The sequence below is a fragment of the Telmatherina bonti genome (assembly GCF_933228915.1).
Source record: "Telmatherina bonti genome assembly, chromosome: 4".
Taxonomy (NCBI): domain Eukaryota; kingdom Metazoa; phylum Chordata; class Actinopteri; order Atheriniformes; family Telmatherinidae; genus Telmatherina; species Telmatherina bonti.
In genome coordinates, this window is record NC_136622.1 from 19,877,704 (window position 1) to 19,898,957 (window position 21,254).

General features: G+C 38.0%; 1 protein-coding gene across 1 annotated transcript; it reads left to right on the forward strand.

The window, feature by feature from the left end:
- Window positions 1–6,721: 6,721 nt before the first annotated feature.
- srm (spermidine synthase) lies at window positions 6,722–20,871 on the forward strand. Its single transcript, XM_079238481.1, has 33 exons — window positions 6,722–6,855; window positions 7,297–7,433; window positions 7,717–7,840; window positions 7,926–8,030; window positions 8,206–8,365; window positions 8,461–8,569; window positions 8,653–8,728; window positions 8,822–8,932; window positions 9,056–9,199; window positions 10,158–10,348; window positions 10,972–11,128; window positions 11,534–11,682; window positions 11,811–11,861; window positions 11,975–12,086; window positions 12,190–12,237; window positions 12,340–12,415; window positions 12,499–12,611; window positions 12,703–12,795; window positions 12,877–12,945; window positions 13,056–13,161; window positions 13,245–13,318; window positions 15,342–15,519; window positions 15,624–15,688; window positions 15,839–15,915; window positions 17,106–17,169; window positions 17,327–17,508; window positions 17,806–17,926; window positions 18,303–18,395; window positions 18,928–19,081; window positions 19,170–19,253; window positions 19,434–19,579; window positions 19,693–19,815; window positions 19,918–20,871. The coding sequence occupies exons 1-33, from the start codon at window positions 6,730–6,732 to the stop codon at window positions 19,933–19,935; spliced, it is 3,636 nt and encodes a 1,211-aa protein (XP_079094607.1). The 5' UTR covers window positions 6,722–6,729; the 3' UTR covers window positions 19,936–20,871.
- The last annotated feature ends 383 nt before the right edge of the window (window positions 20,872–21,254 follow it).

Genomic DNA, 21,254 nt, shown 5'->3' on the forward strand with positions numbered 1-21,254 from the left:
AACTCTGGTATGTTTTGACATTTTGGTTGGTATCAGTGCTCCAGTTTCACTTTTTTTCTTTGACTCTAGAATGATACAGATGCCTTACTTCCATTCATGTGCCAAAGTAGTTTCAGACCTCTTATTGCAAAGCTTCATGCTTTTCCTCGGCATTCAGTTCCTTAACATCTCCCTTATTAGGATCAGTGTACCTTGCGGAGGACCCAAATGAAAGGTTTTATTTTGCATTTCTGAAGTATCAGTTTTCCTCTTCGCACCTGAATTAGAGAATTTAAACATGCTCATTCACCCATGCTTGTGCCTTTGGAGATTTTTGTAATGGCCTCACTTACAGACACTGGCAAGTGACAGTGTTGCAGAACATACTGCAGCCGTTTTCATCTTTACATGCTTCAATAAAAATGGGTTGCATCCCAGATGAAACTCGTAAAACACCTCATAGTGTTAGCCGTTCAACTTGTATCATTTGCTTTTGGAGAGCTGAATGTACAACAAAGGCTCCTAAAGGTTTTAATGCCTCCCACCAGTTATTGTAAAGACCTGCTGCCTGACGGATAAAGACTTTACTTTGCGTTCACAAAGATAAGGTTTGCCTGTAAACAGCAATAGAAGAAGAGGTGTATAAGTGCCAGTAGGTTTCCTTTTTCTTTTCCCAACAACAGTGCTGACAAAATCACAGTAAAAATAGTCATAATCAGTTATTTTGTTATTTAAAAAGGAAATTATGCTAAATGGTCATTTTCTTTACTTGTTCCAAGTGTGAGAATTTGATTAAGTATATTTTATAAATATTCATGTCAGAATTTCATGAATAGCATCAAGTACAACATAAAGTCAACATACTCACAATTAAAGACACATTGTTTATCTCACTGCTCCACTTTAAAGCAACGCTATGAGATGGTTGTGAGCTCCACTAAACAAATGATTATTGGAACAGACTGGTTTCACAAGGCAGTGCCCGGAGTTTCCTTCAGTCACGTTACAAACAAGCAGACAAAAAAAAAAAAAAAAGTGACAGGTGATTGCTTTTTTTATTGCAATTTATTAAAATTACCATTAAAGCTGGATTTGGGAAATGATTTGCATAGTTTATCATAAACACCAAATGCAAGAAATGCTCAACTTTGTCCACAATTTATAAATGCACATGCATTTGGTTCTGCAAAGCTTACTTTGTATGTTGTCGGTAGATAGTTCTTGTTCAGCACACCTTTCCAGCAGGTATACCTCACCCCTGTATCTGTTTGTGTTACTTCAGAGGGATTATGATTTTATGATTGCAGGATGAAAAGTTAAGCACACAACTCCTGAATTCTGACCCTTTTGAAAATTTTCATTGAACACACCATTTGGGGCGGGGGGGGGGGGGGGGGGGGGGTTGTTCCTAAGTGGATTCAGATTCTAAGTGGTCATCAACACAGTAAATAACCTATTTGAAAGCACTTATATCCGTCCTTCCATTTTCTATGCCCCTTCAATTCAGGGTCGCAGAGAAGCTGGAGCTTGTCCCAACAATTAGCAGGCGAGAGGCAGGGTACACCCTGGATGGGTCACCTGTCTATCGCAGGGCCAACACAGAGACAAACAACCACTCACACTCGCTCTAAGGGACAATTTAGAGCGACCAGTTAACCTAACATCGTGCTAAACCCTTGAGCTTGACAGCCCCTATCAACCAACAGTATTATTTACTGTATGAGTCCCAGTTTGAAATAAAAATATCCAGTTTTTGGTCTCAGGCCTGTTGGAACGATGAGACTATTTCCCAAGCATCCCACATGGTTCTTTCAAACAGAGTGCAGGGGTTTTTATTACAACTGTAAAATTGTTACCAACTGAATGAAAGATATAGTGCTGTTTGACATTTAGAGAAATATTTGTAAAGGAATTAAAGCTCTTCCATCTTTGCATTTTCACAGTCTAGGGATTATTCCACCATAACAGATAATCCAAAATTGATCTCACATTCACTTCACACCCACTTCACACTTACCAGGTGGAGGTGTGAAAGTAAACTGGGTTTGAATCTCATTTTCATCTGTTTTTCAACACAGCTCTGCATTTACAACAGCATGACTGATGCCTTTACTAAAAGACTGAACATACAGTACCTGATACTTTTATATTGAAACTGTTATAAAATGTCACCCTTCACTGATGGCATGTTGTTTTAATAGCAATGTTGTTGTTCAGAATGCTCATAAATACTCACTAATTGAGTTGAATTTATCATACAGAACAAAAACTCCTAAATTGGCAAAATCCAGCCAATTTATCTGGTTGAGACAAGTTACTTTATTTGTACCCCTCAGTACATTTGTTTTGCAGCACGATTATTCAGTTAAGTTCAAATCAGTTCAATATCCAATTATAAAACAGCATTTAAAAAACACAACACAGTAAAAATATTAATAAGATGCAGTGAAAGTAAACAACTTGAAAAGCACTATAAATTCTTAGGACTCCACTAACCAGAAGAGAAGCAAAGTAAATTATACTAAAAGCAAGCCATACATTCATATAAAGCAACTGCATTTAAAAGAAAAAAAAGAGGTAATGAGTGGATTTCCCAACTGCTCCTGTGAATAATTATTTTGCTTGCTGGAAAGGCATATACTACTGGTAGTTTAAAGAAATAAAATAATCTCAGCTGAAGCTCAGCTCAGTTACTTGGGAGCTCAAAACAGATATTTCTCTCCTGCTTTTCTTCCAATCTTCTCCGTCAGCCTCAACCATCGCTGTGAGCTGTGGTTGAAAACGCCAGGAAAATAAAGTGGGCCTTTATTTAAACTCATCTGGTCAAACAGATTTAAGACCGTTGTGCTCCTTCTTAATCAGAAAGAGCGTGCCTGATTATTCTGCCTGCCCACCGCAACATACAGAGTGGCTGCTGCTGCTGGTCATCCAGAATTTGACAATTTCAGCCGTTCACGATTCACATCACCTTGACATGATATGCATTTCCTCCAATTTTAACGGCATTTTAGAAACTGAGTGATTAATAGGAACTACAACTGATTGATTAATCAATAAGAGAAAAAATAATTCATTTGCAGCCCACCTGGGTGACATACAGCCAGTGCCAGTCAATCTGCATCATCAGCCATTGTGGACAAGAGGTTTAACATGCTGCCAATTGTGCCAGTCGGAAAACTGAAATCTAGCCACCAGCTTAGACATTATTTGGCTAAGTGTATGGTTATCTGTGCTTTATAGCATTGTGAATTTGTCCTTTATTGTCAGTTGTGTTGGCTTTTTTTTTATGTGGTATGTGTTGTCATGGCTTATGTATTTCAGTCGAATCCTGCTGCTCAGGTATTCACCTGCTTCACTCTGTCTTTCCATCGCTCTAAAATGCCAGAAGCGTATAGATCAACATGTTGATAGCACAGAACACAAGGGGCTACTTAATGGTCTGACTTGATGAATGGAAATCCTGATGTGTGCCATGATTTAGTAGACATTAAAACATCTTAATAAATTAGAGCAGACCTTTGGGGGTTATGTAGAAAAGGGCATATGAGTAATGGTACTAATGACACCCATGCAAGACTTTTATATCAGGATTTAGTGGAATCTAAATCAGGACAATTGTATCAAGATGACTCCTGGATAGGGTGTGTGTATGTGTGTGTGTGTCAGTGTGATTGAGATGGTGAATGGCTGTTTGTATTGCCTACAAAGTCGTGGACAATTCTGCCATTAACAAAAGTTAAAATAAGATAAATCTCATCCATGAGAAGGTGCTGGGTTACTGAAGCATTACAGACAGTTAAGTAGAATCATCCAAGGCGAATGTCAGAAGTAGAAAAAGAGTTTAACCTCTTTCTTTTTAATCAAGTTATAAAAGATAACGAGAGCAAAGTGGAAAAACTCAACAAAATCCAAGGCTGCATAAGGTACATCCTGCTGTTAAAACTTGTATTAAACGTGTTTTTTTTTCTCCCCTGATGGGTGTTAATTACATGAATGCTGTCTTTGAATCTTCTTATATTTTTTCTTTTTCTTTTGTGGCTTTATATGTGATCAATCTGTATATGTTCATTCACCACAGAATGTTACTGTTGAGCATACAGATGTTTACAGAGGAAATGCATCATGCTGGTGGATTTTATTGAGTACATGAACTAAGATGAAGGCAGCATTTGTATGTCGGGTACATAGAAACATTACCAACCTCTTTGTTTTTGTAATGTATCAGTACTGTGGAGATGATTTGATTTTTAGCTTCTCTTTTTTAATGTTTGATATGTTTCTGTGTTGTTGTTTTTTTTTTTTCTTCCAAAAGTTCTGCACAAAGGTCAAGTGTTGTTTAGAGATAACGATCAACCGCAAGTGTTTGCTTCTATAAAAGCCAATGCTGAAATCTTGCTTGCCTTGGTACAGTATTCTGTACTGTACATATTGTGTATTTGTTGTTTGAAGCAAGCTCCCCACCCCACACGACCTGGGAGACCAAACTGCAGCATCCTACTTCCAATTGTTATCCTCAGTCAAACCTCAAATCTGAAAAATACATGAGCGGAGCAGCTGTTGTTACACAAAGCCTTTTGGTGCAGTGACACAAATGCCACCTGTTACAAGGTGGTCCACCAGTGCACACGTGTTACCAACCAATTGATACTCTATTCTACTTTGTCTTTTTCTACATCTTTACAATTTTCAAACTAGACTCAATTGCGAAGACAGTACCTTTCCTTAAATTTCTAATGTAACAAAGACTGAAAATTACAGCTCTGGGTAACAACGCTTGGCCTTTCTGTTGTGACTCCTCAGCATTTTAATGTCAGGTGATCTCTGTGAGATCGTGGCAGTAACATTTTCACATTGAAAAGTCTTCAGCTGATCTTGATATGCTGAAATTGTGCATGTATGATATTGTTTGGTGGTGCATTTGTGTTTTCTAAATGAGAAAGTTAATAAAAACACTTCACTGAGGATTTCTTTTTTTTCTTCGAGGATTTTTTAAAAATTATGTGTGGGTTGGTGTCATTTTCAGCATCAGCAGTTTTAGTGTCTTTTACTGCAGCAGGAATTTGAGCGGAGCTTTGGGGCGCCATCAAAGCCATAAAATGCATAATATTATGAAAAACCATATAAATAGGGGTAATTGGCGGCCATAATGTCCTATTCAGTTGATGAAGAACACAATCCACACAGGTTTTTGCTGCACATGCTGACTATATATTTTCACATCATAATAAGTCATAATAATACTGCAGCTCTTCAAAAAAATGCCAATTCATATACATTTATGTTATATGAGCATGTATGTACGGACGTTTAGCTACCTTCCACTAAAACAATAGAAGGACATGGATAGTTACTGTGAAATATTGATTGAGCCAGTGTTGCAGAGATGCTTTTGAGATAATAAGAGGGAGAGGACCCTGTGAAAAGATCAATACAAATGGGAAGTGAAGAAAAGAGAGGTTCTCCCTACACACCACAGATCATCCATAATGAGCTAGGGTGTCAATATTTTGGCTCTTCGCATCCTATTGACCACTAGATCACAACATCAGGTTTCTGTGGCTTACTTTTGCACCTGACACTTGTATTGTTAGTATGTCTGCATCATTTGTGCAGGCCTGCAAAGTGCTTTTTGCTTCAGACATGGTCTAAATAGCTCTTACACATATATACATTGATATGATTGGTCCATATTACTTCTCCCAGTACTGCAGATGCTCTGGTGTGATTGCTGCAGATTTTAAATGTAAATACTGCCCCCTAATGGTACCAGCTCTAGGTGCATTGTTCTGTCCAGAGTGGATAAGATCAGGCAATATTGGGCAGATAAGACTATGACTGCATTGTCACTGCATTGAATGGTTGTACGTCTGACCAGTTTGGTCATTCTGTCTTAAAATGAAAAGATTGATGCCCAGTATAATTTGAAACTCTAAGTGGTAATATAGACACCTGAAAATACATAGACTATGATTAAATTAAACATGAACATTTCAGGAATCAGGTTGCATGTGTGTAATATTTTATAAAAGAACACAATATGCATCTGCACCCTTAAACAGAGGTGAGACACTCATACTTTAGTAGATAAAACAACAAGAAACAAGATGTATTTTGAATGTCTTTATTGCATGTAAATGTCGCCATGTTGAGGATATGTATAATCTTTAAAAAAAAAAAAAAAAACTCCCATCTTCTTTTATTTGTGTAAGTTTTTTTTTTCTTTTTAGTGCAGATTCAATTTAAAACTAATACCAGGGATTGTTTTTTTTTTGTTTTTTTTTCTGTTTGTTGACTCTTTTGCTTGTGAGCCATTAGGCTTTTTGTGCCTTGGGTCATTTTTCTCATTTGGCTTGTAACTGTTTGTCTTTTTTCTCCTTTTTTGGTTATATTATATTCATTCCACAAATCCTTTATCCAAAGCAACTTAAAGCTGTAGTGCAGACAAAGCTTTGTGGGATTTGGTATCCTGCCCAAGGTGCTTTCAAAATTTAGGCTAGAAAGTTGCGGATCAATTAACCACCTAATACCACTTCATACCCATGGCAACATAATATTCTCCTGTAACTTTTTAGATCAGTAATATTACTATCATTTCACTTCTGACTGTGAGACGCACGCTATTTCAATATGTCCACTCCACGCCGCTTGGGGGCGCTGTAGCGTCTCTAGACTGCTGCAAAGCGCCTGAGAAGACAACATTGGAGAAAGCGGCTTCTTCCTGTGGCACGCATGTACACACAGCACAAGAAGATGATGGATTCTTCTCAAATTAATGATCCAACAAACCGTAGTTCTGAAGTCAGTGAGTCGGACGCCAACGAGGAGGAACAGGACGAGCTGTGTCCCGGTTTCAAAGACGCGGACACTTTCGTTAAAGTAAGTGAACTTAAGCTTTGGATCACTAAGACTTTAGCTCGGGCTAGCATTATGGTGATCATGTGGATGAGGTTGTTGGCTATGAACTGATCACATTAGAAGAATGGTTTTTGTTGTAGAGTTCATTTTTTACTTTTAATGACGTTACCGGTTAAACATTAATTGTTAATGCAAGTCTAACATATTTGGCAGTTGACTGAAAACTGCGTTAGTTGTTAGTTTAGCGGTTTTTACACGATGGGCTGCTGTAAATATTTAAATAAGGAATTTAAAAAATGACAGTCTTTAGGGAATAATATACCCAAGTTTTACTACTTTAAGTGATTCGTATTAAATGGATTAGATAGGAAAATGTTCAGTATGTCACGCACACTCAGTGTAGGTTTACGATCAGGTCAGCACATAAACATATTGTAAGCATGCTTGTCTGCTTTTCTACAGTATGGACTGGGTGCTGTGTTGTCAGCTACAAAAGCGTCTGCTGGCTTACCTCAGGCCGGAGATGAATATGATTTCTATCGCAGCTTTCCAGGCTTCCAGGAGTTCTGTGAAAGTCAAGGAGATAAGATTTTACACTGGTAAGTAAATAGTTTTCTGTTGCTTCTCTTTGAGCATAACATCGTCAGGCTGCCTCCTCCTTAACAAGTATGTTCTCTATTCAGTTTTACTTAATCTGCTTTAACTTCCATGTACCTGACTAATTTAAGATTGCTGAAACCTTTTGTCAAGATCTGGAGATGCACAGTACAATGACTGATTAACTTGAATTGGGATTTTGTCTATATGCCAAGTGTGATCCAATAAGTAGTTCTGATGAGCATCAAGAATAATTTGTTATTTTCCCCTGTGTCTCTGTGTTAGCATGAGTCAGATCATGCAGTACCATGGCTGCAGATCCCACATCAGAGACCGAAACAAGCTGACAGGGATTGAGGAGCGGTTTGACTTGGTTGTAGACTCAAATGAAGTTATCCTCGAAAGAGCGGTATAACCTGCAACTTTGGCATTCAACATTTTGATGGATGAGAAAGTCTTTGTGAAATAACTCAGCTCTGTTGTCCTATTTCCAGGGGATTCTGCTTGATGAGGCCGATGGGGTGAACAGAAGCCAGAAACCTGTCATGCCTGCTGGATTTCAGCCTCCAAAAATTGTCGTTTCCAGCTGGAATCGCAAGGTAGGCAAATTAACCTTTGAGCCCTTTTACTGAATGTGCCAGTGTGTGTTATTGGCCACATTCAAGTTGATATGTTATATTACAGTCCTGGGATTCTGTCTCTTTAAGTGCTAAAAAGTAAACTTTCACATCATGTCTTGCACCTTTTTGTAAACTTTTTTCTTTTATTGATCAGGGTTCCAGCTCTAGCAGTCGTTCTGAGACATTCAGGCTTCTTCACGCCAAAAATGTTGCAAGGCCTCAGCTGAAATTCAAGGAAAGAGTTGACAACAGCAACACACCTTTTATCCCAAAGATATTCATCAAGCCCAATGCGTTAAAGTCACTTCCCTCTTGTAAGATGTTTATTTTGTTTTGTCTTCAAGTGTTGTCCCTTTACTTGTGATTTTTAACATTTTAAAATGTCTGACTTGATCTTATCAAACTGTAGATTTCACCAACAAACAAATACGGAAAGAGAGGCCGGAGGACCTTGATGTCCCAGCTGCCCTGGCTGACTTCATTCACCAGCAGAGAACTCAGGAACATGTTGGAGACATGTAAAGCTTGTCCACTGTCTAACATTAGTATTTTGTTTATTCTCATAGCTTATTATCTGAACTTAGTATCTTGATCCGTGTAGGTTTGCGCATCCATATCAGTATGAACTGGATCATCTTACCATACCAGAAAGCCTGTTGTCCAAGCCAGAGCCTCAGGTAATGCAGACATAAGTTGAGTGATCCCAGTTGGACAGTCCTGGATAGACTTTTTTTTTTTTTTTTAATGTGTGTTCTGCATTTTCACTTTAGATGTACAAACCCATTGCTGAGACAAAGTTATCCTTTATTGATTCTCTGGAGGACCTAGTGGCTCTGAATGAGAAGCTGTGCAAATTGTCTGAATTTGCAGTGGACCTTGAGGTACAAATATGACATTTATATTCTGATCTGACCAGGAAACAGGAGATTCTTGAGACTTGTAACTTTGACCTTGCTGAATGAGGATTTATTGATTGGATTCTTTGGCTTTCCTCCCTATTGCAGCACCATTCCTACAGGAGTTTCCTTGGCCTCACCTGTCTGATGCAGATCTCCACCCGAGAGGAGGACTTCATCATTGACACCCTGGAGCTTCGCAGCGAGATGTACATCCTAAACGAGGTGTTCACTGACCCTACGATTGTTAAGGTAATAAAACTTTTCCGCAAATCATTCCTTGCTGTTTTATGTCTCTAAAAGGAAAATGAGACGTCATTGTTCATTCTTATCATTCAGCCGTGTAAAAACAACACTCTTGAAGTCAGAAAGGGTGTAAAGAGCAAACACTTATCATAAGTGTCACACAAATCCACCTGGTTTTGCTGCTTTAAATCCCTTAAGACCCTCCTATTTTCATTGACATTTTACCCAGAATGAGTTTGCTTTTATTGCTTGTATTTACTCAATTCATTCTATTATTTATTTATTTATTTTTTGGTTTAAGATTTTAATTATTTTATGTCCAGCTCTTTGTTCAGCAGTAGCTGTTGGAAAGGTCTTTATAAATAAAGTTGACTTGGCTTGGTTGGCTTTGAAACACATTGAAAAGATTGGATGAGGCTTTTCCTTCTGTTCATATGAGTGTTGTGTGTCTGAATGTGTCTACAGAAGAAGTAGACGAGCAGAAAACTGCACACAAGTAGTCAGGAAAGACTATACATATATATATATATATATATATATATATATATATATATATAAAATGGTTTTTTTTAGCAGTCACATTAGTAAAGTTTAAATTACAACCTAATATTAATATAATGAACTTGATGTATTAATGGAATGTGGCTTTTAGCTTTTTTCTTATTGTGTCCAGTTGAGGTTAGAGAACAGCCTGTGGAAAGGTCTTCATATCCTTTCATATTTGTTAGTGGGTGTCCTGGGATGTGTGGGAGTCAGTGTGTGACTCATAAAATGTGGGACACCTGTGAAAAACTGTGGGGTGTCAGCATGAATAACTGAAAATTATGCAAATAATGGAGGAAGCAGTACTTCATGCTTTACCCAGTCTTTAATACTTTTGTACAAAGAACTTGAACTTTTTTGTTTGTTCTTTGCAGCTTCAGATTGAATTAAAGCAGATGAATGTGCTTTTTCTGTTTCTCAGGTCTTTCACGGTGCGGATTCCGACATTGAGTGGCTTCAGAGGGACTTTGGTTTATACATTGTCAACCTTTTTGACACACATCAGGCAAGCCGAGCTCTCAACCTGGCCAGACATTCGCTGGATCATTTGCTCAAACACTTCTGCAATGTGGACTCAGACAAACGTTACCAGTTGGCTGACTGGAGGATTCGGTATGTTGATAAGTGGCTCATTTGGTACTATGAAGGCCCTTTTATGCTCCACACAGAATACGGATACACAGATGGACGAACAGTTTATCTGTTGCCTGCGTAGGATATGCACATAATTTGGTAAATTTTCAATAAAGCAATACCACAGTATAGTCCACACACAACTGACAGAAGGCACAAACTAGAGAAGAAGAAAATATATGATGCAGAAACCATCAAATAAAAAGTACCTGAAAAAGACAAAGAAATTGAGAACAGCATAAAACACTGCAGCTGTATTCTACTTACGGTGTTTTTGGATGGTTGTAAAGTACTTCATAGCGGTAAACTAATGTTCCCAACTAGATTGAAAAAGCAGATGTGAACTCTGAACTCAACACTGCCCACTAGTGGATAAACTGACTTGCAGTATACAACATAAAAGACGTGTGGAAATATGAGAGCAGAGACGTATGAAAACGTTTGAAACAGATGTCCCCATTTATGTATGTTAAGGAGCATAAATGGGCCTTAATTTTTAGAAATTATTTCTTAACATTTTAATTTCTTTGAGGTTTTAGATTTTTTTTAATTTTTTTTTTACATAACTAAAATGAAATTCATTCTTTAACATGTACTTGTAGCCCTTTGCCAGAAGAGATGGTGCAGTATGCTCGTGGAGACACACACTATCTCCTTTACATCTATGACTGCGTGAGAGCACAGCTGTTGGAAAGCAACCATGGGCAGCCTGGTCTGTTGCAGAGTGTCTGGAACAAGAGCAAAGATATTTCACTTAAGGTATGTATGCACCTTGCTTCATATAGGGCAACACTTCAGACAAAATTACGTTTTAAGGTACAAACTGTGACTCATTGGGGTTAATAAAGCTGAAATGTCCATAAACTTGTGACTTTGTACTTGGATCATTTTGAAGAAATGTGGCAATTTAGTGTATTTATACTTATAACAGAAATGTTGGTGCTTGTCTTTGTTCACAGCTGAAAAAAAAACAGCAGAGAAATCTTGAAATTTGAGTCAAAAAAAAGTTTCCAATTTTGAGATGGAAAAAAATGTTTTAAGATACTGAAATATTTGAATTCCTCCATCTTTAGTTAATCTTAATTCAATGTCACTATTTTTTAAAATTACCAAACCAGTTTCCTTCATTTTTGACATTGTGTGAAATTTTGCCTCCTTAAACAGAAATATGTGAAGCCTATTTACACAGAGGAGTCATACTTAGAGGTGCAGAAGAAGCAGAAAAAGTCTTTTAACACCCAGCAGCTCACTGCGTTCAGACTTCTGTTTGCCTGGAGGGACAAGCTGGCCAGGCAGGAAGATGAAAGCACCGGGTAAGCTTTGTGGAAATGATGGACTTGCTGTTCTAGAACTCTACTATAACCACTTTTATATTAAGACTTTGTGCAGCGTACACTTTTTTTTTTTCTTTTTTTTTTAATTGTGCCTCTTGTGTGTTCAGATATGTCTTGCCAACTCATATGATGAGCAAAATATCCGAGGAGCTGCCCAGGTAAGTTTTTATTTTTCTCACTTAAGAATTATCCTGGATATGACCAATTTGAAGAATGCATTAAATGTTTTCATTCAAAAGCACCAGCATCATCTTTTATGTTGTTTCCTCAGAGAGCCTCAGGGCATCATCGCATGTTGTAACCCGATCCCCCCACTGGTGAGGCAGCAGATCAATGAGCTCCATTTGTTAGTGCAGCAAGCCAGGGAGATGCCTCTCCTGAAGGTGAGGAAAGATTGATGTCAGCAATGAGATGTGCAACTTGTGTTGTCACTTGTCAATTAATATGCCGGAATCAGCCATCAATGTTTGTGTGCTCTTCACACAGGCTGAGATCGCAACTCCAAAGAAGAAAGGACTCACCACGATTAAAAAGGTTAGCTGAAATCCAACCAAGGGAAGGATGGTCACTTTTCAGTGTTTGTCACTGACGTCGCCATTAGTTACAGTAAAATTAATGTTATTATGTGTTTCCCAGTCAGAACTCTTGTTGTTTGGTCCACATGACACATCCAGAGTCGCTGACGGTGAGCTTCCCCAAGTTTCACTGAATGGTAAGCTTCACGCTGTTGTGCCAAATCCAGGTGATCTGATACGATACCACTTTAGGCCTTTTGTTGATCATATTTATTTTCAGATGTACCAGTTAAAGGCGGGATGCTTTTCTCAGAGGAGGATGAAGACAAAATGGATTTTGAGGAGCAGAAAACAAGCGGTCTCCTGGCACCAGCTAAAATCACACTGTTTCAAGTAGAGATCAAGTCTTTAGTTCATTTCATTCAGGCAGCCTGTTTCTTTGCAACTGTGATGCGTAAGGTTAAAACTCTGCTTCCCTTTGAAGGAGGTGGGAACGCACAATGACAAGAGGTCGATCTCTGTAACTCAGATGAAAGCCAAACGTATCATCGAGTCTTTTGAAAACCCTTTCAGAATGGTAAGCGATGTCCAGATAACCCAGTGCTGTTTATGCATTTATCACCTTGACAGACTCATTTGTCTACCTTTGACATTTCAGTATTTACCCTCCACTGATGTGCATGTTAACAAGAATGCCAAGTTTGACCCATCTTCAAAAATATTTGAGGTAATCAAAAAGCCCTATCGATCACTGCGGCTTACATGTATATATATAAAAAAAGATGTTGACCTCCTCTATGTTTAAATGTTCATATCTGTACTTTTTTACCTTGACAGATTAGTAAAAGATGGAAACTGCAGAGTATTGAACAGCAACAGAAGGAGTTGGAGGCCAAGAGGAAATCCAAGGAGGAAGCAAGGCTGCAGGCAAAGAAAATTTTAGGTGAAAAAAAAAGGCTTACTTTCTTTATATTGGTATTTTTTTAAGTAATGTTTTTCATTGTTACTTGCTTTTGATTTCCACAGAAGAAAGAACCAAGGCTAAACAGAGCTATCAAGAGTCTCTTAAAAACGTTGCCACCGTGCGCCAGCAAGCGGCGGTGAGTCATTTACTTACCTGCTTTTCCATTTTTCTCCTCTCCAGTTCAGATAGTTATTTCACATCCCTGTTGGGAAAGCATAAAGTTGATAAAGTTTGCGAACTGAATTCACTCAAGAGTCTGCACCAACTTGTTAAAGTTGTGAAAAGTCACACATACGCATCATTATACTTGAAGATGTGGCTGGTTTCCTCTCAGTAACCTAGAAACATGTACGCTACTGCTCCCAGTCCGCAACCCAGGCATAGAAGTGGCCTTTTTTAATATTCACATCTGTCACATAATATGCCGGAGGAAGGAGAAGAATGCACAGCGGGGGGGTCAAAGTATTTGAGACGCGTCCTCCACTCAGCAGATACATTTCTTTCATCTTGTGGAAAAACAATAGCTGTGTTCTTCTCCAAAGGCCTCTTGCTTTTAGCGCCATCTCTCAGGGGGTGTTAGTTGGCACCCACTTGGTTACTCAAATGTGCTCTTTCCACCGTATTGTGTTTCCTCTCTGTTTTTAAGTACCCAAACAAAGTCCTTGTTAGCGTTTTGTACAAAGCAAATAAAAATGAAAAGTGGTCACCACCCTTTGACATTTATCTCTATTCCTGCCACTTGTACTGCCTTCCCTCATCTTTCACCAAATCACACAGTCGTGGCACCCTTCAGGGTAATCTGCTGTGTTGAAAGCTTCAGTCTTGGCACGTTGGGACTCTTTGCCGTATGCATCATAGTCAGAAATGTTGGAAGCAGCACTTGAAAGCAACAGTTGCCAGTGAGCCAAATGCAGGCAAATATTGGCTGTTACATTGACAAACTGTGCTTTTCAGCTGGCCAAAGTTTTCTTGTCTAATTGGAGTTTGACAGAAAGCTTTTTTGTTTTCTAAAGCTCACATTGCACAGATATTATGTAAGGTGTTGGTGCTCTGAGCAGGCTCCAACTTTGCTTTCACTTTTCTTCCTGTCTTCACTCCGTTTTGCATGGAATAAAGAATTAGTTGTCAGGTCATTTAATAAATTGCTTTGTTAGTCACTAAATAAAGAACGTTGGGGGCTGTTTTTGATTTTCACCATTTTAAGTTAATAAGGTTAGTTAGTTTTAACTGAATAAAAGAGTTCATCTCCACATCAGTTGAAGTTAAATATTTATTATTTGATAAATCTTATCTGCTAGTTGTCCCTGTCGGTTTTAGTGCCTCGTGTGAGGCTCTAAAATCATTTGAGGTGTTTTCCTGTCAATAAAAATTGTACTGTAGCCTTTTTTGTTGCCCACCGGCATCATCCTCAGTGACAATTGGCCTTTATACCCAGCACTTGTGTTGCTGTTCATTTAGAACGCAGCTGGAGCTGATTAAAACTTGCGTTTATGATCGGATTATTTGGCGAATGACTGAATGCTGAATTCCTCTTCGCTAAACAGCCAGATGTTACAGGGGTTAAACTTTTCCGTCTTTTCTTTGTTTATTAACCTGTGTGAAATTAGTCTTCTAAGAGGTGAATATACTTTGTTTAAACAAAACCACTTTTTTTTTTTAACCTCAGTCAAAGATTTATATTACTTTATTATATACTACATAGTTATTAACTGAAACAAATCACCAAAGCTAATTAATATAAATTTATTAGATTAATAATAAAATGTTGACTAAAAGAAATGCACTTGGGTATGATATGGGAATATTGGTATGATATTTTTGTTGTTGTGACCATCAGTTATATCTTGAAGCCCCAAAGTTTATTCATAATTATGTGTAAATATGGTACCTGAATAGATTATGTGGAGTTTAATGAAGTAAACAAACCATGTTTAGTTTAAAAAATGCATGCACACACAATTTTGTTAACTTTCCTTATTTGTCTTTTTCTGGTTTCTTTAATATAATGTTGCTTGGCTAATTTATCTCCAGAGTGTTAAAAAAAAAAAACAACCTGGTTGCACAGTAGAGCAGTGCAGTCGTATAACACTGATAAACTTAGTCAAATAAAGCTAAATTGCAACTGTTTGTTTTGAATATAATGTTCTCTATTTAATCAGGAATCTGCAAAAGGCAGCGGAAATAAAAGGGAAAGAGGTGACGATGTTGGAGAGGTGACTCCCGAACCAAGTAAGAAACTGGTGAAATCAGCAGAGAAGCCCCAGACGACAGAAGCGCCACCTGAAGACAACTTCAAGCCATTTGACTACAGTCAGTCGGACCTCAAGGTCTTTGCAGGTATGCAAATGTGACAGATAAAGACAAAAAAGACTGTTCTAAATTCACTTCCTGTGGGTCATACCAGTGAATACAAATCTGTGCACTGCACTCTTCATTTACAGGGGCGCAGTCGAAGGACAACACGCAATTTGATCCAAACCGGCAAGCCCATAATTTTAAGAAAAAGGTTGGTTTTTTTTTGTTGTTTCTATTTATAGAATTTTTGTTTCTTTTTTTTTTGTGCAAATTAATTAATTCCCTTTCTTTTAATTGAGTTTCTAAGAGTATCTTGTATAGAAAAATCATTCTTAATTAATTTTACCTCTCTGCCTAAAAGAAAATGCCTCATGGACAAAAGAACAGTTTTGCAAGTGGAAACCGAAGTATGTCGTACCTGGCTGGCAAATCAGAACGGTAAGTATGTTCACTGTAATTTCCTTTCTTTGCTTGTGAAAATCAAACATCCCAGCATATTAACCAACACTGGTCTTTATGTCTTACAGAGGATTCCGGCACAACTGGCCCAAGAGATGAACTCTTTGATGCCATTTTCTCTTGTTTTAAACAACTTACTGTTTGATAGTTTCTTTATTTGCTAGGAAAATTTGATTCATATCAAACCATATTTTTTTCCATATGTGAAACAGTTTGCCTGTTAAGATGTGGAGGCTCACAACTCTATTAAAGGTGATTTTAGAAAAAAAAGATGTTGCTTTTTCTTTAGTCTTAATTTTCTGTTTTTTCTTGTTTTAAGAATAATGGAGTGGTACAATGCAGTCATTTCCTAATTGACAATAATACATTGTTTAATTTGTACTAAAAACATAAAATTTGAACATTGTTTATCCCAACTCGCATATCCTGTGTAAAGACATTGTGACAGAATTTTATCCCATTATTTTCAGAAGTGGATTAAGCTTCATTAGTTAGAAAGTTGTAACAATTTGGGTCTATGGCTTTATCACCAGCAGAGTAGATAAACTGGTGTAATACATGTATGCTGCAACTTATTAAGAATCTAACTTTCTGTATTGAAGACTGGACCCAAGTAATCTGACCATACCATTGCGGTTCTTAAATGAGTAACTTGTTCCTCAAGCTATCTTTCATTTAGATCTGGCTCTACAACTAACTGACAAGCATTGCATTGCACAGCGACATTTAATCTCCAACATTTTTCAACATTTTTACATCAATTACATCTAGTGTTTAGAAGGGAAGCACTGGGGGAAATAAATAAGACCAGACAGATTTTCACACAGAGACATAAAATAATAGAAATGGATAAGTTCAGGGGACATTATGTTAATGTTTGCTTCAAAGTTGAGGAGGAGGGAGCCTTTAAATGTGTCTCAATAAGGAAAATTGAGGAAAATAATTTACCATATCCTTGTTCCAAGTTTATGATATTTCTATTTCAAACTCAGACTTTTAAAGGATGTCAGATTGATTTTAATAAAATGTCATTCAAATTGACCAAAGTTTTAAAACAAATGTGCAATGTTATCCTTATAACATATATATATATATATATATATATATATATATATATATATATTCCTGTATAAAGGAACGCTTAGGTTTGCGCATGCGCAGTGTTGCAGTACTGTGGCGTACCTTCACGTGGACTTCGTCTCTTTCAGGGCGGTGCCGAAAGCATCGCTGATGGTGTCAAGTCTAACAAACTATGTACTAACCTGAACTCACTGCCACGCTATTGGTCCAGACGTGTACAAACAGTTACGTCAGAGGAATCCCATTGGTTATAATCCGAGGCAGCAAGTTTAGCTGTCAGGAAACGGCTTTTGTCGTAACTTACTCACAGTGCCACACTTGCAAACACGTTAGTATTTGCCTGTGCCTGTTGGCAGCTGTCATGGACCACATTAAAGATGGGTGGTTTACGGAGTCGTGCGCGTTATGGCCGGGGCAAGCGATGAGCCTCCAGGTAGAAGAGGTTCTGTACCACAAGAAATCCAAGTTTCAAGATGTTATGGTTTTTAAGAGGTGAGTACAGCAGCTCCATAACTGGGCTAATGTTGCTAGCTTTTTGCTATTCACTGTAGTCAGTAGCACTGATTGAGCAATCTAGAGCTCGTTTCTTAGATAATCGACTGTGAGTCACTCATTTAATCACGTACAGGTATTGATTATTAATCAAGATTGTTCCCCTGAACTGTAAAGACTTAACATCAACAACAAAGTGTTTTTGATTAAAACAAGCTAGACTTAGGTAGTAGTAAAGCTTCAGGGTGTACTCGATTTAAGAACTGTCTCACACTTTGCTTTACCGTGGCATTTTAGTAAAACCTACGGGAATGTCTTGGTGCTGGACGGAGTGATCCAATGCACAGAGCGAGATGAGTTTGCCTACCAAGAAATGATTGCCAACCTTCCCTTGTGCAGCCACCCTTGCCCCAAGAAGGTAATATAAACTAGTTATTGTGATAACCAGGGCCGGATTAAAAGTGCACAGGCCGTTGGGCTCAGTGTTCCAGGGGCCCCTTTCCCCACCACAATATTGTGACAATTGTGAAAGATACACTGCAAAAGGACATATCTAACATCTCTCAACCAGTGGTGCCAATAACAATACACTAGACACTGTTGTATAACTATGTGCCTTCTAGTACATTTTGATTAATGTCCAAACTGCTTGTGTTTGCTCTATCTGGGCCCCACATGCCCATAATGCCCATTGGAGGATCTGGCCTTGGTGATAATAATGATGCTGCATTGTGAATTAGTTTAAGGTGAATCATTTCCTGCCATTGAATTGTAGTGCGTTTCTCTTGTTACAGGTGCTGGTCATTGGCGGTGGAGATGGTGGTGTGCTTAGGGAAGTAGTGAAGCACCCACTGGTGGAATCGGTTGTTCTGTGCGAGATAGATGAGGTAGGAGCAACAACTCTGACAGAAATTGTAGTTTAGCCACTATTCATGCTGTTGCTGCACTGGAGAAAAACCATGATCATGACATTTTACTAGACGAATAATTAGATTGTGATTTATTCATTTAGTGTTGTTTGTATTTAGATTTTTGTTAGATTGATTTAAATCAAAACAATTGCTGATCTTAATTTCCTTTTTTTAATTTAGTATATACCCATAAAGTGTCTACATTCACAGATTGTTTTCCATGCTTGCAGCTATACCATTTATATTAATGTCCAAGAATTATCATTAAAAGTTAGATGTTACATACCTTGAAAGAAAATCTTGATGCAGTTAGACTATAGCAGTGGAGGGCAGTACAAACAACAAAATGCTACATGAAAACGTGCTCATGCCGATCCAGTTACTAAGCACCTACATTTTAATAGATTCTTATGATTATAGCAAATTATGTCCTTATCAAGTCACTGCAATCATGTGATCAAGATGAGAGGCCCACTAACATTTGGTGCTGATGTTGGCTGCTCTATAGGATGTCATTAATGTATCAAAGAAGTTCCTCCCAGGAATGGCTAAAGGCTTTTTCAGTCCCAAGCTTACGCTCCATATTGGTGATGGTTTTGAATTCATGAAGCAAAACCAGGATGCGTTTGACATCATTATAACTGATTCCTCAGATCCAGTAGGTAAGTACCACACTTTGCATGCTGTTTTGTTTCTCTGATCCATGTTTTAGAGGAAAATCTTATTCAGACTTCTGTTTTTGTGTTGCAGGACCTGCAGAGAGTTTGTTCAAGGAGTCTTACTATCAGTTGATGAAGGCAGCTTTGAGAGCTGGTGGAATTCTTTGCTCCCAGGGTGAGTTTAAAAGTTAGTTTTAATGAAGTGAAGACTAAAGAAGAAATCATAACTGTGAGACTGAAAAGACAATATCATTTTTAAGTCTAAAGTGCTATTGTTTTAACATGCATACCTGAAAACGATGCAAAGCATAACAAAAGTTTAGCTTTTTTTTTTTTTCCCTCGTCAATTTTTCAGGAGAGTGTCAATGGCTCCATTTGGAGCTGATAAAGGAGATGCGAACCTTCTGCAAGACCCTGTTCCCTGTGGTAGATTATGCTTATAGCACCATCCCAACATATCCAAGTGGCCAAATTGGATTCATGCTCTGCAGTAAAAATCCTGTAAGTCTGCTTGTCATTTTCTGGTCGTCACATCTGCGTAGTAGTGATTGCCTTGAAGTGATGCCGGCTTTTAGTAAAAAACCATCTCAAAGCAAATGGCATTTTCTCACCAGGAAACAAACTTCAAGGAACCAGTGAAAGCATTGTCAAAAGAAGAAATGGAAAGTATGAACCTTAAGTATTACAACCCTGAAATCCACAAAGCATCATTTGTCCTCCCGGAGTTTGCAAGAAAGGTACGTTGCGGTTAGTTTTATGGAGCACATAGAGAAATGTAATTTGAGGCTGCCTATCCATAGCTGCTACTTTTTCCTATTTGCTTTGTTGATCACTAACAGGTGCTCAGCGAAGCATGACCAGCAATGACAGACTGCCATGTTCTTCTTCTTCCACCTGGCCCTCAAACCCGCAGATGTAAACAGCCTCGTTCTACAACTTCACCACCTCCACAGCATCACCCAGGAGAAATCCACTAGTGGGAACTTGCTGACTAGTTGTCTCGGTGTTGCCCTCTTATACACGACTGTTTTTATTTATTTTCCTGTCATGTATTTTGTTTTCCGTTTTTATCTGTAACTGTCTTATCAACATGTTTCTGGAGAGCAGTTTGATTGGCTGGGCTGAGTGGGAAGAGCGTTGCCATCAAACCTAAAGCCATTTCTAAACAATTTAGTGTTCGTATCAACACATTATGCAATATGTTACATAACATAAAGTATATATACTGTATACTTGTAATGTGTTTCTGCAAATTTATATGTAGTGTTTAATGTCAGGTGGTGTTTATTAGAATATGTGCAGTGTCCCATCTGTCATGTTTGGGCATTTAGGTAACTAATCTCCTGCAACGCAAACACTATAGTTGTTGGTACTGGTTAGTGTGTTAGAAAAGACAAAGAAACTTGACCTAATATAATTTACTGGCAAGTAGTATTGTGCATTAAAGCTTAAAAGTTAAGAAAATGAGTATTTTCAAGTACGGAATATAACAAACTTAAGATGAAATCCATTTAACTAATGCTCAGCTTTGATAATGATTTTACACAATGCAAATACTTTGAAAAAGGAAAAACGGGAAACTAATATGATTCAGGAAACTCAAATGTAATGCACATTTTAAGATGGTATTTCATTATGCAATCTCAGTGTTACTGCAGGATGCTGGTCATTTCTCTACATGTGGAGATCTTTATGTTTCACTTTGGTTTATGTGGTGAGTCTCTGTTGAGCCATGGTATTCTCCCAGACTTATACATTTCTGTTTTTATAAGATTTCTGAACTGTAATAAAATGGTAACACAAGTGATTTTGTTGGTTCATGTTTTATATCTGTCCTATTAGGGGGAAAAAAACTAAATTGATTGTTTACATGACAATGAAAGGTAAAAAATAATTTTTCTTCACTGGAAGCACAGCTAAAGTAGCCGTATCAGAATCTTTCCAACAGCTTGATGCAGCTGCTGTGAGTTGTATTACGGTTCAGCTGCAGTACTAGATTCAGCCAGAAGGTGGCGACCTTGAACGTGTGCAATTCTGTCCTCTAGTGTGGTGGGGGGGGTTGAATTTTAACATGCACACTTCACATTTAGTTTAATTGTATTTTATCCCTTTGACTGCATTAGACTTGTCAGTCTGTTTTGCATTATGAAGTGTGACTGTGACACGGTTGCTGCTC